This window comes from Elephantulus edwardii, unplaced genomic scaffold (genome assembly GCF_000299155.1).
Source record: "Elephantulus edwardii isolate Elephantulus edwardi_28Jun2011 unplaced genomic scaffold, EleEdw1.0 scaffold00017, whole genome shotgun sequence".
Lineage (NCBI taxonomy): Eukaryota > Metazoa > Chordata > Mammalia > Macroscelidea > Macroscelididae > Elephantulus > Elephantulus edwardii.
The window spans coordinates 843,025-870,868 of record NW_006399767.1 but is presented as its reverse complement, the minus strand read 5'-3'; the positions used below and the strand labels follow the sequence as shown (position 1 = coordinate 870,868).

General features: G+C 38.9%; 1 protein-coding gene across 1 annotated transcript in view; it reads right to left on the bottom strand.

Annotated features, from left to right (window-relative positions):
- Nucleotides 1–27,844, bottom strand: part of PKHD1 (polycystic kidney and hepatic disease 1 (autosomal recessive)) — an 866,042-nt gene that overhangs the window by 382,728 nt on the left and 455,470 nt on the right. The window contains exons 44-45 of the mRNA XM_006882114.1: nucleotides 27,593–27,728; nucleotides 23,964–24,210 (exon numbers count right to left, since the gene is read on the bottom strand). Of these exons, the coding sequence (XP_006882176.1) occupies nucleotides 23,964–24,210; nucleotides 27,593–27,728 (383 nt within the window). The remainder of the gene's footprint in view (nucleotides 1–23,963; nucleotides 24,211–27,592; nucleotides 27,729–27,844) is intronic.

Genomic DNA, 27,844 nt, shown 5'->3' with positions numbered 1-27,844 from the left:
GGATTTGAACTGCATGCTTTCGGATTGGCAGCACATCTCCTTATCACTAGGCCACCAGAGCTCCCTATTTACTATGGAAAATATAAAGCAGGGAGCTCTGGTAGCCCAAAGGTGGCATTTCTCTGTCAGTTCAAATCCTTCAGTGACTCAGTGGGAGAAAGATGAATAATCTCGACATGTGTGATTTACAACCTCCTAAAAACCCATTGGATAATCAGTGTTAAAGCTATTCTGACTTGCAGGCAATGAATGTGGATATGTTTGTTGTTGATGTGCACTGCAGAGCTAGCATCACCCATAGTTGAACCTCTGGCAAATTTTTAGAGAGTTAATTGCATGGGAGAAAATTGTCCATCTTTTGCCCACAGAGCAGACATGGGCCTTCAGGATTGCAGTTCAGCTTCTTGCTAAAAAGCCGCGTGTGTGTGTGTGTGTGTGTGTGTGTGTGTGAGTAATAACTAGCTTGAGTGTGTCAGAGATTGTGAGGATGGTACAAGATAGGACAAGGTTCAAATCTGTTGTTTATAGGATTACTACGAGTGGTAATCAACAGCAACTTAACAACAAACAACTAGATAGATAGATAGATAGATAGATAGATAGATAGATAGATAGATAGATAGATAGATAGATATAGATGACAGATAGATGCTACTCCCATACTTTTTCCAATATATATACATAGCAGCTCATCGGAAAGGCTGGGCTCTACGAGGAACAATGTGGCATCAGGTTTAGATGAAGACTCATCAACAACCTGCATTATGAAAACGACACAAATTGCTTGCCAATACTATAGAGGACCAAAAGCATTTGCTGTAGAAAGTCAAGGACTGCAGCCTTCAATATGGATTGAAGCTCAACATCAAGAAAACAAAGATTCTCACAACTGGGCCAATTGGAAATGTCATGATAGATGGTGAAAAGATTGAGATTGTCAACAGCTTCAGTTTGCTAGGCTCCACAATCAAGACTCTTGGCACTAGCAGCCAGGGAATTAAAAGATGAATTGCATTGGGAAAATCTCCATAGTACTGAAGAGCAACAATGTCAGTCTGGGGACTAAAGTGCTCCTGATCCATGCCCTGGACTTTGCAGTTACTTGCTATGCATCAGAAAGCTAGACAATGAGTAAGGATGATAGAAAGAGATTGATGCTTTTGAGTTGTGATGCTGGAGAAGAGTACCAATTACATTATGGACTGTTCAGAGAACAAGCAGTTTCATCCTGGAGTAGGTGAATTCAGGCTGCTCCTTGGAGCCAAGGGCTTCAAAGTTCCATCCGACATACTTAGGGCATATTGCAAGGAGGGATTTGTCCTTGGAGAGGGACATCATGCTTGGGAGCGTGGAGAGACAGGGAAAGAGAGGAAGACCCTTGATGAAATGGATTGACTCAGTGATTGTGGTAATAGGGGTAGATGTGTCAGAGAAAATAAGGTTGGGTCAAGATAGAGTAGGTTTCAGAGCTGTTGTACACAAGGTTGCTATGAGTCACAAGTGATTCAATGGCACTAACAGCAACAACAAATATATATGTATATTACACTATAACTGGTGTGTAACTGGTATGTGTGCGTACACACACATGATGGCATAGTCTGTAAAGAACTTTGCTGCTAGCTAAAAGGCCACTTCTCTCTGGTGGCTCAAATCCACTAGTCGCTTTGTGGGTGAAAGATGGGCACGCTCTTCTTGTGATATAGGCTCTATAAATCTTCTAAAGTACCCAAGCTATCACTTGGTTCCAACTTGACAGCAATGACTAGTTTGATATTGATGTGTGTGTGTGTGTGTGTGTGTGTGTGTGTGTACAGTTCTTTGTTCTTCTCTATTTATTGTTCAAATTCTACATGCATAAGAAGCAAATGAAAATCTTATAGTTATATACACATTTGTCTCTAAACTGACGTGTGTGTGTGTGTGTGTGTACCTCTCCAGAGTCCTAAAGAGCAATGATGTCAGTCTAGAGACTAAGATGCTCCTTGTCCAGGCTATGATCTTTGCAATTACTTGCTATGCATCATAGAACTGTATAGTGACTAAGAATTACAGAAGAGGGATTGAAGTCTTTGAGTTATGGTGCTGGAGAAAAGTCTTGAACATTCCATGGACTGCCAATAAAACAAACAGATCTGTCTTGGAGAGCGTTAAATCAAGTTGCTCCTTAGAGGCAGGGATTTTGAAGCTCTGTTTCACATACTTTGGGCATGTTGTCTGGAAGGACCAGTCCTTAGAGAAGGACATCAGGCTGGGAAGAGTGGAGGGACAGTGCAAGAGAGGGAAATCCTAGAAGGGATGTATTGACTCAATAGCTAGGATAATGGGGTTGAAAGTGTAAGAGACAGTGAGACTGAGACAGGTTAGGACAGCCTTCAGAACTGTTGTGTATCGAGTCACAAAGAGTCTCAAGCAACTCAATGTCATATAACAACAAAGCGGGAGACAATTGAGCAATCTCCTTCTGTGCTATTTACTGCCTCTCACACTACACTGGACTGTCAGCTATGAGTCAATTTCACATCGATGGTATATATCAAGAAGTCTTCCAAAAGGAAGCTCTGGTGGCAGAGTTTATGGGAAGTTAAGGTATCCACCATGGACTCTGCCTCTCTGAAGGTCCAGATCTACCAGCTGCTCCACAGGAGAAAGATATACAATCTCTTCTGTGTAATTTACAGCCTTGAAAACCCAAAGAAAGTTCAACTAACAATCAATGAGAGTATCTCTCTCTTAAACTATAATAGAATAAATGTCTGTTCATTAACAACATCTACTTGTATCTCTGTTATATAACTCAGTCAAAACTCATACCAATTGATAGTGACCTTCCATCAGATTTCTGAGTCTGTAAATCTTTGAGCTGTGGTTCTGGAGAAGAGTATCGCATGGACTGCTAAGAGAACAAACAGGTTCACCCTGGAGAGGGTTAAACCAGGCTGCTCCTTGGATGCAAAGATTCTGAGGCTTCATCCGACATACTTTGGACATGTTGCAAGGAGGAACCAGTCCTTGAAGAGGGACATCATTTTTGGGAGGGTGGAGGGATAGCACAGCAGGGAAAGACCCTCTATGAGGTGGATTGATACAGTGACTGGAGTAATGGGGGTGGGTGTGTCAGAGACAGTGAGATTGGAAGGGTTTAGGGCCATTGTACATAGGGTTGCTATGAGTCACAGGCGACTCAACGACACATAACAACAATAATAACAAATCTTAACCAGAGCAGATTGCCCATCTTTCTTCTCAGGAGCACGAGGTGGATTCGAACCATGAGAACTTTGGCCTTTTGGTTTTGCCTTACAACATGCTATGGACTAGCTAGCTCACCAATATATTTTCACCAAAAACTAGCTCTTGAAATGTATGGATGAGAACTTTGAAAATCAGTTGATATCATTTTTCTGAATTAATATTAAAAGTTCCTTTTTAGGATTGCATTTTACCTAATGAGAAAACAGGCAGAGTGTGGAGGGAAAATACAAGCAAATGTCACAAGGTAAAATTAGAAATGTACAGTCCCATCGCCTTGAATCATTTTAGACTACCCACCTTCATAGGTGAATTTTAAGGCTTCACTTGCACATAAATAGACCTAACTACATGCCAAGATTCTATAAGAAAGTCAAAGTGGACCTAAAACATAAAGCAATAGTTAAAAAAAAATCCTGCACTTTATGACTGTTCTCCCCCTTTGGTTTAGTTTCCATGAGAATCTTTAACTGTGGCATTTTGCTGTAGGCAGACAATTAAATTATCAAAGTAAAGGGAAATGAGATGAATGAGGATGTTGGATTTTCAAAGCGAGGTGTGGCACGAGTCTATCCAAAGCCAATTTATAATCCAGAGGCACATTATAAAAGGAAACTTTTTTAAAGTGTTAAACATTTAGATTCTTGAGTCAAGTGACTGTAAATTGGAAATCTAGACCTCTACACACTGAGGGTGTGAATATGGGCACATTACTAACCCTCTTTAAACTCCAGTTTCCTTTCCTTTGAAAACCAAGGTGACTTGTGCCAAAATATGGATGAACCTTGGAGGAGTTACACAGACCAAAATCATCACTCACAAAAGGATAAATATGACATGACTTTACGTATAGGAAATAAGCAAATACAGAGAAATCAAAGATTGTTAGTGGTTACCAGAGTTGAAGGGGGGAGAAGAGTAGCATTCACTTTTGAGGGTGCTGAGTTTAAATAAATAGTACTGGATTTGAGAAAGGATAACTAAAATAGTTCCAATCCTTGGAAAGGCTAATCAATGCCACTGGCATATGCTTTGTTATGTAGATTTGCCTCAGGAGACAGGCCTCGGGATATGTTTCTGAAATATAATCACTTTGAAAACACTAACTAGGAGTTCTCTGTACATGGTGTCACTATCAGGAAGAATCAACTTCATGTCAATAATTTTAACAACCCACCACCAAAGCTATCCACATCCATCCACCAGAGCTTCAAACTGCTTCAGCTCAGCTCGATCATGACTGACAAGACAGTGCTATAACAGTTTTTAATCTAAATTTTTAGATTGTATATGCCCCAGGCGGAGGAACTGAACAGAAGATTTCAAAGGGCTGCACAGGAAAACAAAGCAAAGTATTATAATGAAATGTGCAAAGAGCTGGAGTCAGGAATTCAAAAGGGCCGAACTTGCTCAGCATTTCTTAAGCTGAAGGAATTGAAGAACAAACTGAAGCTTCAAGTTGCAATACTTGAGGATGCTCTGGACAGACTATGAAATGATCCAAGAAGCATTAAAAGAAGATGGAAACAGTATACAGAGTCACTGTACCAAAAGGAATTGTCGGACACAGAAGAACTTCATGAAACCACATCTGAGCCTGTGGTGATGAAGTTCAAGCTGCTCTGAAAGAATTGGCAAAAACAAGGCCCCAGGAATTGATGGCATACCATTGACATATTTCAACAAACAGACGCTACCCAGCATACATTCACCAAGTTATGCCAAGAAATCTGGAGGACAACCACATGGCCTACTGATTGGAAGAGAATTATATTTGTTCCCATTTCAAAGAAAGGTGAGCCGACAGAGTGCAAAAATTATCAAACAATATCATTAATATCACATGCGAGATTCTGCTGGCAATTATCCAGAAATGACTGGAGCAACACATCAACAGAGAACTGCCAGATGTGCAGGCTGGGTTTAGAAGAGGTCATGGTACTAGGGATGTTATAGCTAATGTTAGATGGATCTTGGCCCAAAGCAGAGAGTACCAGAGGAATGTCTGTGTTTCATTGACTATGCAAAGGCATTTGATTGTATGGATCACAACAATCTATGACTAATTCTGAGAAGAATGGGAATCTCAGAACACTTGTTTGTGCTTATGTGAAACTTATACTTGGACCAGGAGGCAGTCGTCAGAACAAAGCAAGGAAACGTATGGTTTAAAATCGGGAAGGGTGTACACTAGGGATGTATTCTATCTCCATATCTTTTCAATCTATATGCAGAACAGATTATTTGGGAGGCTGGGCTCTATGAGGAAGAATGTGGCATCAGGATTGGAAGAAGACGTATCAACAACGTGTGTTATGCAGATGACACAACTTGGTTTGCTAAAACTGAGGAAGACCTGAAGCACTTGCTGCAGAAGGTGAAGGACTGCAGTCTTCCAATGTATTGAAGCTTAACATCAAGAAAACAAAGATTCTTACCACTGGGCCAATTGGCAGCATCATGATAGATGGTGAAGAGATTTAGTTTGGTAATAGGTTTAGTTTACTTGGCTCCACAATCAACACTCTGGTACCAGCAGACAGGAAATAAAAAAATGAATTGCATTTGGAAAGTCTGCTGTCAGGGACTTCTACAGAGTATTCAAGAGCAATGATGTCAGTCTGGAGACTAAGGTGCACTCAATCCAGAACATGGCCTTCACATGCATCAGAAAGCTGGATAATGACTAAGAATTACAGAAGAATTGATGCCTTTGAGCTGTGGAGCTCAAGAAGGGTATTGAATATACCATGAACTGCTAAGAGAATAAACAGGTTCATCCTAGAGAAGGTGAAACAGCAGCTCCTTCTAGGCAAAGATTCTTAAGTTCCATCTGACTTACTTCGGGCATGTTGCAAGGAAGGACCAATCCTTGGAGACACATTAATTAAGAGACAAAACAAATACATATATTTTTTTATATAATAAATACGTATCAAGTGCATCATTGCCTTGGTCAAATCTTTGTACTATGAAGAGGGGAGGATATGTTTGTAGATGACCACATATCCTGAATAACACAACTGCAAGCATTAAAAAAACTGCCTCTATGATATTTAATCCAGTCCTTTCCATATTTTATCAGCTATGGGGAGTTTCATATCATCAAAGAAATGGTCATTCTGCTTGTAGAATTTGTTTTTAAATTTTCACCTACAGAAAGACACCATTTCTTCTGTATGTTGTCTAGATACTTTTCCTGAGTCTTCACAGACTTCTCTTCTCCTGATTGAAATCATGAGCCTCAAAGTTCAAGGAGACTGCCCAGCACCAATGAGGCCAACTAATAGGTACAGATAGCAAACAAAAAAGACTCACTGTTGTTTTTTTTTTTTTATCCTTGTCAGATGCTCTCAATTAGAACACTTTTACAATTTTGTTTAGTTTGGTCTGTATGTTTTTAACTACATAAAAAAAATAAGCATTTTATTTTGTTAACTCATCCATTTATTATCCAAACGAAATGTTCACATTCCATCTACCTAGTCTAAACATAAAACAGAACAAAACAAATAACCCTTATGCTCGAATCAACTCCACTCAAAAAAACTTTCTGCTTTGCTAACCTACATTTTGTCACTTTTCTTAGACTCAATTAAGAAGGTATTTCCAGAAATGTTTCTGAATTCTAGCAATGTATCCTCAAGTGTGCTAGTGATCACCTTCATTGGCTACATTTTATTATTCAAACTTTCACCATCTACACATTGAAAAATCTGTTTTTAGAACGTTGTTGTTTCCTCAGTTTCTTAAACATGTTACTCTCTTCCAATACACCACTACCCATTAGCCTTGATAAGGTCAGATTTGTCTTCAGCACCTTCTTAGATATCCTTCTCCTTCTTAGTTTTTAGTAATATGATGCTAATCATGGTCAACCAGAGACCCACTGTAGCGTATTACAATCTGAACTTGTCTTCTCTTTTTCTCTCTTTGTGCATTATCTGTTCTCTTCGAACCTTGATCCTGCCAAACATTCCCAGACATCTCAGCCAAGGTTTGTACAGGATGCAATTTCAAAAGTCTTTTTGTGCAGTAGTAACTTCATATAACACAGTAATGGAGAAGGGGGTTACCAAAGATACCTTCATTCTAAACAGTCCTGGGAAAGGTCATGTATTGTAGCCTATAAAAGCAAATAAAAATGTAAAAGACCCATCCACCTCCCAGTAGGCAAGATACCTTCCACTGACCATCACCTGGGGTCAAAACTTTAAGGTCAAGTCTGTTTCCAACCTTCTAGGCCAAATACAAGCAATGACAGTGGTGGGCTTCTAGAAAGCACCCGAAGAACATCAAAAGTCAAAGAACACCATGAAGAGGATTTACCAACCATAACTACTACAATTTTCCCTTGCCCTAAATAGCCACCAATTTCCCTGTGCCCTAAATAGCCACCAATCTCCCTCTCTTTACTGTTAATGAAGCAAAGGAGCACAAAAGTATTTCTAATTTGGAGGAGCCGAGGGAGTCTGCATGCACCATTAGCAGCAGAGAGCTTCATTACTGGGGGAAGAAGTCTCTCTCTGAACTTCTCATGGTTTTATGTGCAAGAAATCAGGAGGCAACCAGCCCATTTGAAACGTTAACCCTTGCCTCAGCATCAGCAACAGTTCCTGGATACAATCAAAAAGACAAAAGAACGAGAAGCTTTGCATAGAGCGTTTGCTTTTCTTTTCTAGGAAAAATTCTTTTTTGTTTCTGCTTGTTTAATTTTCATTTTATATTGTTTTGCTTACAAAGTCCATATACATTTTGTTTTACACTATTCTTCATTCACCTTGTGTTTAATACAATCATTCCCATTCATTGTGTTTTATAAAATGAATAACCACTGGACTAAGGCCACTATCTTTTCAGGTCCCCACTGAATCTTTCCCATTTCCTTTACCCCCTCCACCCATCCACCAAATTGTGCAACTCTGCGGTTTCACCCCTTCCCATCCTCACCCCTCTGCTCTCACCCCTTCCCCTTTAGGTCCCCGTACATATTTTACTAGTTATCCTTCTATTTTGTTGTTAACCCAAGCCTCTTATAAATTCAATGACTTTTTGTTTTATAAATATAGCACTATCAGTTGGTAAAACCTACCAGTCTAAGTACCAATTTACCATTCAAGTTGCACAGAATTACATAATTTAGTGTCCATGCATTGCACAGAACTATTGAATTTCTACTGCCCACAATGGATTTGTCAGACAATCAACAATATCAATAAGAACAAATATTAACTCCCTGGTTTATATTTACCACTGGCTTACTTTTCCTGAGGCTCCATATCTCCATGTATTAAGACAAACACTACATTGAGCTGTAAATGTTCTCAATTCAAAGGCACTGTGAAATTAACCCTTTAGAAGGACACATTTTGTAAGTTAAGCACATCGTAGTAGCTAGCCTCAAATGTTGCTGCCAGCATCTAAAGGTGCTTGCGGTTTTTACTCTCATCTTTCACAACACTAAGGAGGCAAATTCCAACTACTGAGCATAGTTAATAAATGTGTGTAGTTGAGCTCTGCTTGAGCATCATTTCAAAAATATGCTGGGTTTACAGCAGCCTTTTCACAGGACCACTATCCACTTAGAGAGTGGTACGCTGCCAACACAAAGGCATGTGGTTCAAATCCACCAGCTGCTCTGCAGAAGGAGGAGCTCACGTGCAATTTATTCTTCTGAAAACCCCCCTACGGGGTCAGTTATGAGTTGGTACTGATTAGATGGTTCATAACAACAAACCTATCCACTAATTTGTTGTTCTTTTTGTTGTTTTTTTGTTATTGTGTACTATCGTTAAGTCAGAACTGACCCACAACTGACCCTCCAGCAGGTTTTCAAGGTAATTTAATTGCACCGGAGGAAATTGCCCATCTTTCTTCCACAGAGAACTGGTGGATTTGAACCACATGCCTTCAAGATTGCAGTGCAGCACCTTATTCACTAGCTACCAGAGCTGACTATCCACTCGCTGACTTGAGAAAAAGATTTACATGTTTCTGAATAAATAAAAGTACATATGAAAAATAAAATCTTTATGCTATACATGAAGTATCATTATCTTTTTGTCATTTCTTTTTGGGGGGAGGGGAAGTTTCTATCATAAGGTTTGGTTTAGTTTTGGGTTTGTTTGGGTTTGTTTTTTTTTAAATAGATACTTTTATTTATTTACAACACATAAATATTTCTCTTTTCAAGTAAGGCTCAGAAAAGAAAAGAAACCAAAATACATAGTCTTTCCTAGGCCTAATGATTCTTATGTTTCTGGTGAGCATATCTTACTTTAACCCTTCAGTGAATGTGCAGATGTCTGGCTTTCACTAGACTTGGCTAAAGTAATAAATTATTCTAGAAATGTCCAGGAATTAACCTGGTATCTCAATAAAGGTAGTCTGATTTCAGACAAATATTTTTGCTTTTATAATAGGACAATGTTCCTTATTTATTTTCTCTTAACCTATAAAGAGAAAAATAGCTGTGCATATATCAGATTTTTTTAGATTTTATTTTAATAATTTTAGTGAACAATTACAGAGATTTTCTATTTCCATTCATTCATTTTTGCACTTTTCTCCCTGCTCAGCCCTCCTCCCCTCCCCTTTGCAGTTCAGTCCTCTCTTTGTTTTGTTTTTTTTCTTTTTTTTTCCCCTAATTATATTTTATTAATTTTCATAAACATTTACAGAGATTTTGGGCTTCCACTCATTTATTGTTGCACTATTCTCTCTACTCTCCTCCCAGTTTGTTCTTGTCCAAATGCCACAGTGCTTGTCAAAGCCAGTTCTGATTAATCTTCTTTGTCAGTGTGTCCTTTGCCTTTGAAAAGTAAAAGATAAATTCTTTGATAAACAATCGTCCCGTCCCGCACCCCTCCCACTGCCCCAAATACACTCTACTATGCAACCTTTAGACTCTTGTGATAACTATAATACCCTATCATATATCACTTTTAAACTATTCTCTCCCTCATCTGTTTCAATGCAGTATACACAATTTATCTAGTTTTTCTCAGTCTTACCCCAAGCCTGATATCAATCCCATTTTACAGCAGTGGCACCATGCAGTATCAGATGATCTTTGACACATACCTCTTCAGTCTTCATGAAACTTACTAACCATGAAACTCATTATTGGTATTCCTCAATCTAGGATCCTTTACATATTCTACATAGGGTTTTCAGAAGCCTGCTATTTCAGAAGTGGATGGCCAATCCTTCTTCCTAGTCTGTCTTAATGTGAATGTTCAGATTTAGAGACGGATCAGACAGACCAGCAAGTTAAAGATATATCCCTTATTGTGGAGTTAACCATTAGTGTCAGTGTTGTCCCTGCCTTTGGCATACATGTCTTTACCCACTTGACAGCACATAACAACAACAAGAAGGATCCTTTATAATATTGAGATTTGTTTTCTATTCAATTGCCACATCTTTTACTTCCAAGCAAGTGTGTGTGTGTACTTGGAAAGGGACGTCATGATTGTGAGGGCAGAGGGACAGCACAGGAGAGGCAGACCCTCAATGAGATAGATTGATTCAGTAACTGGAGTAACGGGGATAGGTGTGTTAGAGACAGTAAGATTGGCAAGGGATAGAGCAGGGTTTAGAGCTCTTATACATAGGGTCATTATGAGTTGCAGGTAGTGTTGTAAAGTGCTGTTGAGTCATAAATGACCTATAGCGAATGAAAGATCTGAACACTTGTATAATTTTCATCGTTTCTCCAAGTGCATAGAGTTTCCAGAGGCAAGCTATTTTAGAAGTGGATGCCACTCCTGCTTCCAAGTTGTTTTAATCTGGGAGCTCCGCCAAACACTGTCCACCATGGGTAACCATTATCACATTTGACACATCAGTTTCACAGTGTTTAGCATATATTTTTTTTTCCTATCTCCTAGGTTTTTTGTTTTGCTTTGTTGACTGAAAGGTACCATTAGTAATGCTATGTCTATTTATCCCTAGGAAGAAGAGTTAGGCAATTATTAAAGGGAAAGCTAGGCCAAAATTTCCATTTGAACTCTTCTTTACTTTTGCTTTCACAGAGGTAGGGGGTACCTCATACTTTGAGCATTGACACATTAAGAGCAACTACATAGGTAAAAACTGACTGCAAGCACTACAGGAGAGGATATTAAGCAAGAACCGAGAATCAAGGTGATCAACAAGAACATTAACCTGTTCTTTTCCAGGAGCAATAGGAAGGAAGAAGCAGGAAAGCTGGGGAGGCACAGTGAGTCAAAGGCTGCATCTTGCATAACTCCAGATGCTCCGATAACCTAGAGATTCCACTGCTTTTCATGTCAGTACTGGAGTTATGCCTGGAATTTTTAAGAAGTGAATTGTGTTGCATTTGAGCACATTTAATTCCCTTCCCAGCGATTTGCTTGCAGGAAACATTATAATCTACAGAAGTTGTTTAAGTGTGGTGCTAGAAATCCTGAGTGAAGAAGAGGCTTATTAAAGTCAGCACTATGGAGCACTCAGTACAAGCCAAGCAATGGCCCTGTGAAATAACGACCATTATTCCAACTGTGCTGATGAGAGAATCCAAACAAAAAGGAAGGAAGTAACTTGTCCAAAAGGATCTCAACTAGAAAGCATGATTTATGCATAGTGTTCTTCTTAGGTGCCATCAAGTTGGCTATGATTCATATGAAAACCAAACACACAACTAAAAGAAACAGTTCCTGATCTCGCCCCATCTTCATCATTGTCACGGCTCTTCGAACACCCTGTTGCACTCAGGCACGGTATCCTTCTCCAGAGACTGGTCCCTCCTGGTAACATGGCCAAAACATGTGCATCAATGTCTGGCTCGCCTCTCTTTTAAGGAGTTTTCTGTCTCTGCATTGTCAAAAATAAATTTGTTTGTTCTTTTAGTAACCTATTCTATATGCAATATTCTTCTCTAACACTATAACTCAAAGAAATCAATTCCTTTTCAGACTTCCTTATTCACTGTCCAATTTTCATATGAGTATGAAGTAGTTAAAAATGCCATGACTTTGGAAAGTAGTACCTTATTCCTCAAGGTGACAGCATTGCTCTTTAGTATTTTACAGCTCTAAACCTCTGTCATGACTTTATTTTAAGCACAACCCATCAAAAAATCAGGAGAATTTTTTTGATACTCTACAACCCTCTTCTGGAGTACCTCTACAGTTAATACAATCATAACATGGTCGATAAATTCAAGGTTTGATTTGTTGATGTCTGGATAAGAAGCTGGGTAGTATAATGTACAAATAATTCCCAGATGGTGGTTATGAAGGTTGAGTTATTATTCTCCCTCCATCACAATTCTATATATCCATAACACCAGGGCAAGAGAACAATTGGGAAATGTAGGCACATAGCTGACCCAGTAATAAGCAGCAATACTTGAAGAAATTATCTGTTAAAAAAATATTATGTGATAGTCCCAAAAGGCACAAAACCCAAGGCATATTACTATGGAACATTCCTAAGTATCAGAAGTTCCCAGGAATTTTATAATCTAAGACGTGGTATAACAGTTTTATTCTGGGTCTTCTGAGGACAAATCAAATGCCCTGGACTCTTCATAAACATGCCCTCAGAGAAATAAACAATAATGACATTATAGAGTGTTTTGGGGGAGTCTACAGTTGTTTTGTTGTCTGTGGGGTTACTATGAATAATATTCAACTTAAAGCACCTAACAACAACAGTTATTTCATTTATATTCATTTATTCAACACAAATTTATTGAGTGACCTTGTGCTTGATTTGGTATTGCTGTTGTTGAAGTGCCATTGAGTTTAAACCAATTTATGGCCCTCTACTGAGTTTTAAGAGACTGTTAATTGCACAGAGGGAAACTGTCCCTTTCTCTCATGGATTTGAATTGCATGCTTTGAGATTGGCAACACAACTCCTTATCTACTAATCCACCAGGACTCACTCAACATGGTATTAGACATCATAATTCTAAAATGTATAACACTAAAAAGGAGCTACAAGTATGGGTTAGAGCAAGTATGGAGAACCATTGCACAGTAGAAACATTAAAACCTGTAAGGAAGCACAAGGGAGCCTGGAAGAAAACATTATCTCAGTGTGAAGTTCACGGGAATTGAAACTTACATATAGAAGAGTATGAAACCTTTGAATGTGGTTGAGGCAGAAAGTGCACCGAAGAAAAGGAAGAATACTGAGAGCAACAATACTGAGGGGGCGATAAAAGCAGAGACCAGGCCAAGGAGAGTCTGTGAAACAGTAAGGATGTGGGACTTTCCTTGGGAGGCACCTTGTTATCATTGTTGTTATGTGCCATCAAGTTGAGGATGACTTATAGGGACCTTATGAACAAGAGATCTGAACCGTGTCCTATCCTGTGCCAACCTCACAATCCCTAACACACTAAAAACTTTTGCTGTACTCACTGTGTCAATTTCCCTGGCTAAGGATCTTCCTCTCCTTCATCTTTTCAAGCACGAAGTCCTTCTCCAAGGAACGGCCTTTCCTAGCAATATGCTCAAAGTATGGGAGTTGAAGCTTCTCCATCCTTGCCTCCAAGAAGCAATTTGGAGAGGGCCCTGACAGTGCACTTCTCAGTACATTACTTATCCTGATCCCCTTACTGCTGGTACCAAGTGTACTGATTGTGGATCCAAATAAGAGGAAGTCATTGACAGTTTCAAATTTTTCTCCATTTATCATGATGATGCTTTTAGGCCTAATGGTGAGAATCTTTGTTTTCTTGATTTTGACATGTAATCCATATTGAAGGGTATAATGTTTAATCTTCTGCAGCAAGTGCTTCAAGTCCCCCTTACTCTCAGCAAGCAAGATGTGTCATCTGTGTAGAGGTTATTGATAAGTCTTCCTCCAATCTTGATGCCACATATTTATTCATGAAGTTCAGCTTCTCAAGTAACTTGTTCAGCATACAGATTGAACAGGTATGGAGAAAGATTACAATCTTAATACACTTTTTTTACTTTCAAACCATGTAATTAATGATCCTTTGCACATCAGCTTCTGGGTCTGGTTTTAGGTTTCCTATGATAGAAAGTGATACAACCAAGTCAAAGGTGGGTGATTTTAATTTGTGGCACTCAGGCCTGGTTTTAATTGTTTTTGGTCAAACATTCTTCTAAGTGGTATAGCACTGGTCTGTCCATTTGCTATACAGAGATAACTTGAGGTTTCTGTGATGCTAAACACTGTGACACTGATGTGTCAAATGTGATAATGGTTGGTGTGGAGCTCCCCAATTAAAACAAGCTTGGAAGCAGAAGTGGCATCCACTTCTGAAATAGCTTGCCTCTAGAAATGCTATGAACGTGGAGAAATGATGAAGGTTATACAAGTGTTCGAGTCTTTCAGTGTTGCTGAGTCGTCTACAACTTGATGGCACCTAACAATAAAAACAATGAGCACAATTAGGTGATCTAGAATGAGTCCTTAAACATGTCAGGTCAAGGAATGAATGGAAAGACAAGATTTGCAATTAAAAATACAAGGGTTGGCATTCCATAAGATGGCGAAGTAACAGCTGTTAAGGTTATGCAGGTGAGAGGATGGACTAGTATGGGAAGTTGAGGTGGAAAGAAAAAAGAAAAAACTCAAGAGGGATTTTGAAGAAGATGGTAAGAAAGTGTATTGACAACCCAAAGGTACACAGTTCGAATCCATTAGCTACTTTGTGGGAGAAAGATGGGCAGTCTCCTCCCATTTGATTATTGCCTCTGAAAACCTACTGGAGGGTCATCTTTGGGTCAGTTCTGACTCAAATGTACACAGCAGAAACAATATGATCTGAACTTGGTAGGTAGTTCATGTGATAAATAAAGCACAAAGATGCATCAAAGATGGCTGCATGACTTTGGCTTGGAGAACTGGTAGGCATGCACTGGTGGGTGAGTTTCTGAACACTCAGAGAGAAATTTGTCTTCATAGAGAACCATGAATTCTGCTTTAGTAAATTGAGTTTCAGGTTCCTGGGAAAGACACTTATGGAAATACTGTGAGCATTGCAACTCAGTATAAGTATAAAGCATGCCATAAATGTAAGCTATCTATGTAATTTTAAATTTTATATTTCTGTGTAGTCAACTCATAGCTGACTCTCCAACAAGTTTTCAGAGGCTGTAAATCACACGTGAGAAAACTGTCCATCTTTCTCCTGGGAAGCAGCTTGTGGATTTTAATCACATGTCTGTGGGTTGGCAGTCTAATTCTTTACCACCAGGGAGCTCCAGTGGCCTAGTGGGAAGAAGCTATGCTGTAGTCCCAAAGGAAATTGGTTTTAAATCACCAGCTGCTCTGTGGGAGAAGGATGGGTAATCTCCCAGGTGATTTACTGCCTCTGAAAATCCACTGCAGGGTCAGCTATGCGTTGGTTCCAATTAAGCAACACACAATCAATGAACCAAGTCACCAGAGGTCCCTAAATTTTCTAGAACCCATGTTGAAATAAGAAGAAGCGGTTGAAATTAAACCTAGATAGCCTATCTTTCTCCTGCAGAGCAGCTGGTGAAATTGAACCACCTGCTTTAGAGTTGGCAGTGCAGCTTCTCACCACTAGGTACCAGAGCTCCCTTCATTGTACGAGGTGTCTAAATTGTAGCATATTTGTGGCTGTTGCTCGCTACTGGGTGTGAGTTGATTGGATTTGGCATCATATTAAAAAAAAGGCATTTGGATAGAGAAGTGTACTCGGTGCAGGGGCGGGGGGAAGAGATGGGGGAATTGTACATCAATGAAGGATTTCTTTTTCTTTTTCTTTTCAAAGAAAGGAGCAAACTGGTGGGGATGGGTGGGCAGGGAGAAAAGTGCAGCAATGAATGAATGGAAATGCATAATCTCTGTAAATGTTTATTTAAATTAATACAAAAGAAAAAAAAAAAAAAAAGGGGGCATTTGGCCATCAGTCTGGGGCTATTTCCAGGCTGGGAAGATGAGCAAAACTGCCAGATTCTGCAAAGGTGTGTTTTCTGGTTTGGGGTTGAGACTTGGCTGTGGCTACTGCTCGCAACTGGGTGTGATCTGATTGAATTTAGGCCCATATTAAAAAAGACATTTGGGCCAAATAAAACAGGCTTGGAAGCAGGTGTGGCATCCACTTCTAAAAAAAAAAAAAAGCTTGCCTCTGGAAACTATATAAACTTTGAGAAAAGAGTGAAGTGTCATGTTCAAGACTCATTCATAGGGTTGCTATGGGTCGTCTAAGACTCAACAGCACTTAACACAACAACAATTTACACTTTGGGCATATTGTTAGGAAGGACTCTTCCTAGAAAAGGATTGATTCCATCACTGGGGTAATGGGGATAGGCGTGTCAGAGAAAGTGAGATTCGTAAGGGATAGAACAGGATTTAAGGCTGTTGTATATAGACACGGTCACTATGAGTTGCAAGCAACTTGATGGCACATAACACTGACGTCTCTCTACAAAAGAAGGCATTTATTTAAATTTTAAGATTCGTAAGAACGAAAGTCATAAAAAAGTTACCATTATGGGAGTCCTTCATCTCCAGTGTAGTGGATCAAATGATTGTCTTACTCAAAAGATCCCACACTAGACTATCTCAACTAGCCAAAGCCTAGTATATCAATATTTATATGTTCCGTGTCTTCTTTAACAATCTCCAATTCTCCTACATTCATACTTCTCACATTCCACATTCCAATCACTAGTGTCTGTGTGCAGCTGTTCCTTCTCCTTTGCATTTCCAAGTTGAAGGCCTCAGCCTCGAATGCAGTCTCTGCTAGTCTAGCCTGAGTGTGAACTACTGTACAAAGGGTTTTTAAAAGGCCTGCTATTTTGGAAGTGGATGGTAAATCCTTCTAGTAGGATGTTATTTAGCTGCCACATAGGTGGTTTTATAAGTTTTACCCTTTTGTCATGCATTTCTAGTTTTTATGGCATAGTGGTCTCAGAGGAGACTATTATTTCAATGTTTTTTAATTTGTTGAGGCTTGCTTTGTGTCCTAATAGATGTTCAATTCTGGAGAATGTTTCATATCACTTAAGAAGAAAGTAAATTGACCTTTACTTGGGTACAGTACCCAGAATACATCCACAATGCCGAGGTGGCCTATTGTATAGTTCAGTTCTTTTGCATCTTTAAGTTTCCTTTGAGTTGACTTATTGTTTGGTGATAGTGGTGTGTTAAAGTCTCCTACCACTATTGTGGTGCTATTTCTGTCTTCAAATCACTGGCATTCAGATATATGTAAATCAAAACCAAAACCATGATGAGATACCATCTCACTCCTGTAGCAGTGGTAAAGTTTAACAGAACAGCAATTAATTAACAGCATGTGGAGGGATAGGAACTTTCATATAGTGTTGTGGGATTGTGAAACGATATAACCACTCTGGAAGGCAGTTTGCAAAAAGCTGAATATAGAAATTCCATACGACTCACTGATTCCAATTCTAGGAAAATATTACAAGGAAATTAGAACTGATATACAAACAGAGACTTCAACACTGATGTTCATAGCAGAATTTCTCATAATTACAAGGACATGGAAACAGCCCAAAGTCCATCAATAAACTAATTGATTGAGAAATTATGGTATATTCACAAGATGTAATATTATGTAGTACTGAGAAGAAATGTTTTCATAAAATACTACTTAATAAGAGAGACCATTATTCTAAGTGAACTAACTCAGTCCCATAAGGACAAATACTGCATAAGATCATTATCATAAAAATAGAAAGATAACTATTAAAGCCAATTGAGGGAGCTGTGGAGGTGAGTGTGAGAAGGGAAAAAATCATGGGGTTATGGAATTTAGTGGACAGAGGGGAAAAATGAAAGAATTGGGAAAAATCCAGTGGGGACCTAAAAAGAGTGGGTAATGATGAGCATATATCAATAGTGATTCATTTTCTAAAACATAATGTATGAGAATGATGGTATGAAACACAAAATGAATCAAAGAACATGTGAAAAAGAATGTACAGAAATGAAACAAAGTATATTAATTTTGTAAGCAAATTAATAATTAAAAAAACATATGACCAAGAGGCAATAGTGATGAAGGAGGAAATTCAAGCTGCTCTGAAGGATTTTGCAAAAAACAAGGTCCCAGAAATTGATGGAATCCAACTGATATTTTAGCAAACAGATGCTGCCCTGGACATGCTCACCAGATTGTGCCAGACAATCTGGAGGACAGTTACCTGGCCAATTGACTGGAAGAGATCCATATTTATTCCCATTCCAAAAAGAAATGGTCCAATAGAGTGTGAAGTGAAATTATTGAACAATATCACTAATATCAAAAGCATTCATATGACATGCAAGCAAAATCTTACTGAAGATTATCCAAAAATGACTGGACAATACACAAAGAATGCAAGAAATACAGAAATAAGAGCTGGGTTTAGAAGAGGCCATGGCACTATGGACATCATAGCATGTGCCAGATAAATCTTGGCTGAAAGCACAGAGTACTAGAGGAATGTCTACCTGTGTTTGACTGCATGGATCACAACAAATTGTGGCTAACCTTGAGAAGAATGGGTACTTCAGAACATTTGATTGTGCTCATGTAAAACCAATACTTGGATCAGGAAGCAGTCGTCAGAAAAAAGCAAGAAAACAAAGAGTCAACTTGCTGGCACATAACAGCAATACATTAAAAAAAAGAAATTCTGGTAATAACAAATACTATGTAATAAAAATTACTAGCCAGAAAAAAATTGCATTAGAATGTTGTTGTTGTTTGTTGTTACGTGCCGTCGAGTCACTTGTGACTCATAGCGACCCTATGTACAACAGCCCTAAACTCTGCTCTGTCCTGTGCCAATCTCATTGCCTCCTACACACTCATCCCGATTGCCCCAGTCACCGAATCAATCCATCTCCTAGAGAGCCTTCCCCTCCTGCGCCTGTCCTCTACCCTCCCAAGCATGATGTCCCTCTCCAAGGACTGGTCTCTCCTTATAACATGACCAAAGTATGTCAGACGAAGCCTCAGAATCCTTGCCTCCAAGGAGCAGCCCGGTTTAACCTCCTCCAGGATGAATCTGTTTGTTCTCTTAGCAGTCCATGACACCTTCAGCACTCTTCTCCACACCAAAGCTCAAAAGCATCAATTCTCCTTCTATCCTCCTTGGTCATTGTCCAGCTCTCTGATGCATAACAAGTGATTGCAAAGACCATGGCCTGTACCAAATACACTTTTATCTCCAGAGACACACAGTTGCTCTTGAGTACTTTAGAGAGGTCCCTAACAGCAGACTTTCCCATGACAATACGTCTTTTAATTTCCATTAGAATTTAGAAAAGACAAAACCCTGGGAATAAATGCTGATGTAAAAGAGATAAGCCAAAGATTTCAAAGACAGGTCAGGAAGTGAAAACAAAGTATTATAACAAAATACACATAGAGTTGAAGTTAGAAAATCAAAAGAGAAGAACACACCATTTCTGAAGCAGAAAGAACTGCAAAACAATGAACTCATGAAACATTACACAACATGGGGGGAGAATGGAGAACATTATGCTGAGTGAAATATCTCAGTCACTAAAGAAAAAATACGGCATAACATTGCTGTTATAAAATAGGACAGACTGAGGATGATGGAGAGAGAATAAGAAAAGAGTGAATAAATAATGAACAGTGCACTGGAACAGGTGAGGGGAAGAACTGTTCGAAAGCAATAACTAGGCTTTATACGTATGATAACAATCTGGAACAAGGGTTGCTGAAGAAAGAGGGTTGAATACCCCATAGACCACCACAAGAACAAACAAGTCTGTCTTGAAGGAAATGCAACCAGGTTTCTCCTAAGAGTTGAGGACCGTCAAACTTGGCTACTTTGCTACTTTGGGTATGTTATCAGGAGGTACCTGTTCTTGCAAAAATAATATGTGTAGAAAGGTAGAGAGAGGTTCAGAGAAAGAGAGGAAGACTTCCAACAATATGAACTAACACAATAACTATAGCAATGGGCTCAAACATATCAGAAATGATGAGGCACAGGGTAGTTCAAAGTTCAGACCTGTTGTTCATAGGGTTAAGGTGAGCTGTGGTTGACCAAGTTGTACCTAACAACAACTCAACAAAGAAAAGGGTCGCTGAACTGAAGTTCTGACTTACATTGGTAATGTTAACATTGACTATGCATCATCAAGGAGAAAAAAGTTGGTAGAAACCAAGCTGAGGAAGTAATATAATTTAAAACAGCTTTAAAATGGTTCTCACAAGTAATGGGTAGAATGAGGGGTGAGTAAAGGAAATGGAAAAGATCCGGTGCAAAAGGCAATGTATATGAACTTTGTAAAGTAAACCAGTATAAAATAAAAAATTTATTTAAAACCAAACCGATGAAAAAAAATTAAGCTTTCTAAAGTTTAAATAAGAAGGCACACTTTCCACTCCTGTGTGAGAGATAATATTTTAAACTGTACTTGTACAGACCAACCACATCATCATTTCAACAACGAAATGGCTTACTGAGAAGGTAAGAGTTTTTCTTTTACTCAATTTTATATATTATGATTGTCTTCAAGTGTATATCTGGCCGTGCCAACCCAGCTCCTATGGTTGTTTCACTGCTGGTACTGCCTGTCAGTATGTTGTCTCCGGCCTCAGGGCAACCCCATGCACAATGCAATCAGATCATTGTTAGCTTTAAGGTTTTCACTGGCTAAGTTGCAGAGGTAGATCACCAGGGCTTTCTTTATGGTCCATGTACAGCAGGCAAGAATTCGACCATGAAACCACGGAAGCCCTCAGGTTATTGTTAGGTGCTACTGAGCAAAGCACAACTCATAGCAACCCTGTGAGCAACATTGAAAGCCTGCTCTACGCTATGCCACCCTCACAATCTCCACCAGGATCAAGCCCATGGTTGCAGTCACCGCATCAATCCATTTCATTAAAGGTCTTCCTCTTTCTCATTGACTTTTTACTTTTCCCATCATGATGGCTTTTTCCAAGGATTAGCTCTTCCTGACAATGTGACCAAGAGACAAAGAAGGAGAAAGCCCTCATAGAAAACTATCAAATGAGAAGCGCCACAAATGTCAACATCTGTCAGAGTGATGTGAGATCTAGCAAGAGAGAATAGCATAAGGTCACCAATGACACTCTCAGAACTAATAGTGAAAAAGACCAGAGACATGCCTACCAATGGAGAAATCACATCGCAAGGGCTAGGGTTTTAGTAGCCCCTTGCCATGGGGCTGCCCTGCTTATGTAGCTATGTATGTCCTTACTCTCCTGCCTTCTCCTGGGACCTTTGCTGAGGGAGGGGGGGTAATCATTAAAAGTGAAGACAGCAGGGTGCTTATGCCACATCAGATCTCCATCAACATCCAACCCCAAAAGATCATGAATGTGAGAGCTTGGTAAATCAATTCTTAGGGTGTTTGCCCTAGGGTAAATAGCACAACAAATTAATCCTTTTTTCCCATGAAATGCAGCAAAGTTTGTATCTACGCGGAATTCAAATTGCTCATTAGCTCTGACATGTTCCTAATGAGGTTATAATGCTTTGGGACAAAGATCAAGTCACTGAGCACAAATAGCTAGAGATAGAATCATAGACAAAGTTAGAAGTTGTGCCGAGTAGTGTACTGCAAACTCAAACATGAATCCCCTGGGGATCCTGACTTGGAGGGGGGGGTCTAGGGTGGGGCCTGAGATTCTGCATTTTTAACAAGCTCCGAGACGATACTCATGCTGCATGGTCCAAGGTCTTAGAGACTGGGTAATCCAATTGTGTTATCACAAAAATAAAGTCTGTAAAGCCAAAAGATGTTCAGTTGGAGACATGGTGAGTTTCCTACAGGGCTGGTTGAGGGCAGTTGGGTATTTGTTCACAGATTTTGGGTCAGCCTGAAGATTTTTAAAGGAAATCTACTCTCAATATTTTCCTGACATTAAAGAGGAAATTTCTACGAGATAGGATTTTAATTCTCAAAGTCTTGGGTAAATGAACAAGTTGTTCATTCCACTAAAGCCAAACACCAAACCAGTTGCCATCAGGTTCATTTTGATTCATGGTGATCCCATGTCCTCCAAACGGTCTCCATAGCTGTGAACTTTCAGATGTAGATTGCCATATCTTTACTCTAAGGCACTGCTGGGAGTGTTGGAACCACCAACTGCTCACACGTTTTAAATCTTTACAGAATATGGCATGAAGACTGCTATCTTATTGAAGTTGTCAGTCCCTGAAGTGCTGGGATCACTCAGGAGCTGCCATAATAAGTGTTTAGTGTCTTGTCCTGAAGAACAGAACCATCTAGACTACACCACCACCAACAAACAGACTCATACCCCTCACCTCATCACTCTCAAGTTGGAACCTACTCACAGCTGTCCCTCTAGCAGGATTTCAGAAGCTGTAAATTCTATGAGAAGAGACTGCTCATCTTCCTCCCTCAAAACAGCTGATGGATTCGAACTACCTGCCTTTTGATTGACAGCACAACTCCTTACCCACTAGGCCACTTGAGCTCCTTAAGGAGATCTCAATGAAAAGGATGGAAAAAGAGAATCAAGAATAGCACATGGAACTGAATACCATAGAAACCTATTATATGTCTTTGAATGACATGGGTCTATTTTATTTTCCTCATTTTTAAGATGTATATAAGAAATAAAACACAAACTTTATACATCTCAAAACACCTGTAGAAAACATAATTGATAAAAATCCCCAGAATAATCATAGAAGACTAGGTTGTCCCTCAGAGAATAAAGAATTCAGGCTTTGCACAATGAAAATGGTTAGAAATAAAACTATAACTCCTCTTCATATTTTGATCTTACTCATTAGAATTGGGATTTTACATATTAGAATTGGGCCTATTAACATTAGATAGCTTAATAAACAGTGTAGAAAGCAAAAGTGGATAATGTTTAGACTTGTCCAAGCTAGCAGTATATTGCTAAGATTTCAGACACAAAGTGTCAAGATTCTGAGCCTCATGCATTCAAGATGCAGCTGGTGTAATCCTAACCACATCGACTCTCATTCTCTGGAGTTCACCTGTTCAAAGAAGACGCCAATGTGGCCTTGGTGGAATGACTTAGTTTAATATTCATGAAGTCAGGATACTTAAAGGAGAAAATAAGGATGGCTAAATATATACAATGCATTTGAAATAGGTAAAAGACCGAATCCTAGACACTCAGCAATCATTACCTGGAAATTAAAGAGGGCAGAAGCAATCCTATTACACATTATAAACAGCCTAGCTGCTGACTTAATGGTAGCTTGAGTAGCATAACCAAGGAGTCTTTGCTTCAATATTAATAGGAAATGTATTGTACGGATCCAATAGTTCATGAAATTAACAAGGACAATGAACTGGAGTGAAGCAACTTTGCAAGTAATAGGAGGCATAGACAATTGCTTTCCTAGAGTATATTGAACACTTTAAAAGAGCTTGAGGAGATTACACATATATAAATGAGGATGGACATTATTGGAATTTTTTAATAATACTTTTAACTTAAAAATATGTTTCAAAATACTCTGTTGGCTGCAAGTCTATTCAAGAGGAAATTATGAGTTCAAAATGTCAATGGGAGATCACTGCTCTGAGAACTTACAGTGTGACAGCTGTCAGAGTATATGCCCTTATCACTTTCATGCAAATAAATAGCTCAAATCTAGAACTGAGAAAATAATTTCCTATCTACAAGTCTCAACACTCATAATCATATATGCATGCATATTTATAAGCTAAAAAGCAGTGCTAATTCAGCTTACAAGCCAATAGACATCCGATGAAAAAGAACATCTTCCCCACAGACACTGCCATGGACCATCTGGCTGAAGCTTGCATTGGCCAGACAAGAAACTGGAAGAGTTTCCATAGTGGCAAGAATTTTACTTCTATTTCTCCCAGACAGAGAACCGTCCAAGTCTTCCACGATTGCTGCATGAGGAAATGGAAATGCTACCAAGTTTGGAGAGTTGGGAAACTTCAACTGTTTAGCTTTCACAGTAAATCCACCTATGAATTGGAAGACAGAAAGATTGTTAAGTTACAAATGGCAAGTAAGCTCATTGGAGTCCTCTCAACATTCAAAATTGCTTATCTCTTTTTATATCTCTATCATCTATCTGTCTATCTATCATCTATCTATCTATCTATCATCTATCATCTATCTATGTTGTGTACAACAGAGTCGGAACTGATGCTCCAGTAGGTTTTCAGAAGCGGTTAATTGCTTGGAAGGAGATTGCCTGTCCCATCCTTCTTCGGTGGAGCAGTTAGTAGCCTCGAACCAAGTGCCTCTGGGATTGCAGCACAGCTTCTTGCCACTAGGTCATCAGAGCTTGTATATACACACATATATTTCTTGATTGTTATTTAAAGGGGAAAAGTGTTTACTATTTGCAGAGTTCATGGTAGGTGCTCCTTATACAGAGGATAGAAAGACTAGCCCTGACACTGTCTTCATGCTGTCTGTAGCTTGGGAACTGAGGAGTGGGTTTGCTGCCCAAGGGACATTTTAAACCATTTCCAGATGTTTGGAGCCATCACAACCGGAAGTGGAAGGGGGAAGGGCATGCTATTGGCACCTCATTGGTAGAAGCCAAGAATGCTACAACACATATATAAGACGGACTCACAACAACAGCCAAAATGATTATCTAGACCTAAATATCAACAGTAATGAGAATGAGAAACTCTAGTCTGGTGGAAAAAGAAAACTAAGAATATTAATTTACTAATTACTAAACACTAGAAGCGTGATCTATAAGGAGCCCTTGTGGTGTAAAAGTTAAGCACTTAGCTAACTAAACAGCAGAAGAAGGAAGTCTAATGTAAATATGGACTTTATTGATAAAATGCACTGCCTTTGAGTGGATTGTAACACAGTGATTGATGACAGGGATCATCAATCACACAAGGGATTTCAGAGCCGTAAGACTTTAAGGAAGTGTCACCTTCTCCAATGGAGCAGATGGTGGTTCAAAGTGGTAGTGTTTTGGTCAGCAACTGAGTGGCTTCACCAAAGTGTCAGCAGAGTTCCTACTAAATTCACTCATTTATTAATCACATATAAAGATTAGTTCCCAATTCATAACAAATGCACCATACAAAGCAAAATGTCAACATACCAGAAGAAATTTAGAGAGAGGCACCATTTGGGAAATCTTTTGTGTTTCCTGCTTAATTTTCCAAGAAATTGAATATTGCTTTGAAAATTAAGTTCAAAACCTTAACAACAGAGCTCTGGTGGTTTAATGGTAAGGAATTTCACTGTCAACCCCAAAATAGACTGTTTGAATCCACTAGCTGCTCTAAGGTAAAAAGAGAGGCAATCTCTTTCCATACATCTTATTGCCTCTGAAAACACACTGAAGGGCCAACTATGGGTCCTGGTATACAACAATAGCCTCCAAAATATGATACAAATAAATTGAGATATGTATTCTGTAGTCCAACAGAATACATGGAGTAAATTAAATCACATTTTTAAAAATTTCATGATTCTACATTGTGCATCTCTTTTTCCTTTTGAGTATGAGTATGTGCCCATATGCTATTCCTAATACATAGACACCATTCTCCATCTCTTCCCTCTGGCAAAATTCTATTCACCTTTTGAAACTGCTTGAGAGTCATGTCAAGGAAATCATACCTCCATCTTCAGTCCCTTCATAGACTTTGCTTTGTCTTCTATCCCTATACTTCATACACTCTATTGGATGCTTTAGATAGTTCTTTTCTGTGTAGGTAAACAGCTCATAGCAAACAGGAGCTCCAAATCATTTTCCAGGGCCTTGAACTATTTCAAATTTATCTAGGAAGTTAAACTAGATCAAACTTAAATATTTAAAATTTGGGTGATCCTGAGTACTAATCTGAATGATAAGAACCACATACAGGTCAAAGCTCTGCAATGGGAAACTCAGAAGAGATATAGTATATCCTTTCAAGAACCTGGTTATTGCCCAGACTGTAGAGAACAACATACATTGGGGCTGGTGCCATCTTTGAACTTTCCACACAACCAGTCGAGGGATTTGGTTGCTAGACAATGAAAATACTTCCCCTTTTTACAAAGAGGGTGATTATGTTTTCAGCAGGTTTTGACTCATAAATTAGTTGCTGTTGTTTCAGGTAGCATTTTTTATCCCAAGCTAAAGCCAAACCCATTGTCGCTGTCAAGCTGACCCTGACTCATGGTGATCTTCCACTGAAGGTCTATATATCTTTAAGGGAGTAGATTGTATCATCTTTCACTCTCAGAAGAGCTGGTAGATTTGAACTTGCAACTTTTCTGGTAACATGTAACAGACTATGTCATTCAGTTCAGTCCCAGAATCTTTTTATCCTCCATGACCGAACCAGGCTGATTCAAAGGCCTAGTTTTCCATCTTCCTTACCTCAATTCCTTAAGCAGGTACTGGGATAGATAGTTTCTATTAAACAGATGAAAAAAATATACCTTAGCCAAGGTAATTTAGTAACAAAGGATTGGTGTTCATTAATACTGTAGAAATTTTTTTCCAGTGTCTTGATTATGATACAAAACAGTGAAGCCACTAAAGAACTAAGAAATTGTGGTTTTAAATATTTGTCATAAAACATTTGTTATTCTTATTATTTCCATAATCATAAAACCGATACCACTCAAATAATACCAATCTTTGGCTTTACCACATAGAAAGGGAGGGGGGAAAAGCAAAGTGGAGACTTGCTGATTATTCATTTAATTAAAAAAACAAACAATTATCTAAATTGGTGATTCAAACCACAAGAGCATATTTACTTGAATGACTTGGTTTTGCTATTTACAATGATCAAATCAACTAGATTGCTTTCTGCTGTTTTTCACGTTGGACAGGAGTCCTCCAAAGTATTTCTCACCCCCTCTGAGATGTCATTAAGGAAAGAGCAGGAGTTTGTAGCATTCTTTTTTTGCATATAAGGTCATTGAGCTGTTACAAGCCTTTAAGTACCTCAACTTCTAGATCTTTCAGGAATGGTTGTTTCTCTGAGGTTAACTACATATGCTCATCTTTCCTACGCCTTTTATTTATTTAATCAATTAACTGCCCACTAGGCACAGGTTCTCTAGCCAAAAGGCAATGATCTGAACTTGATCAAGTATTCCTGCCTTTATAAAGCTTGGAGCCTAACAGAGACATTACTCCATACTGGCAGAATATGATAGGTATCAAGGTGAGTAAGAGTGAGGTACTAGACAATTCACATCTAAGCACTTAATTACCCTTTGATCTTCTATTTGGAGATGCAAGAAGTAGTTTGTACTGAATCAATCTTCTAAATGGAAGAAATAATACATTGTAAAAGCTTTGCCACTATTTTCAGATTTGAGTGCATACCCCCTTAATTCCTGTCTGTTCAAACAACATACCCTGTCCTCGAGAACAGCCTGAACAGGTCCGGATGGCCACACAGGTGGTAAGATCAAAATTAACAAAGGTTGTATTCGATACCATCAGCTCAAATCTTTTTGGAGTTTTAATACCAGCTGACATACACAGGTTTCCCTATGAGAGAGAGAGAAGGTAGAAGGCAAGAAGAAAAATAGAAAAGCAAAATAAAAGCATTTGCATATGAAATATTATATATAATTAATGAGTAAAAACAATTAAATAAAAAGGCA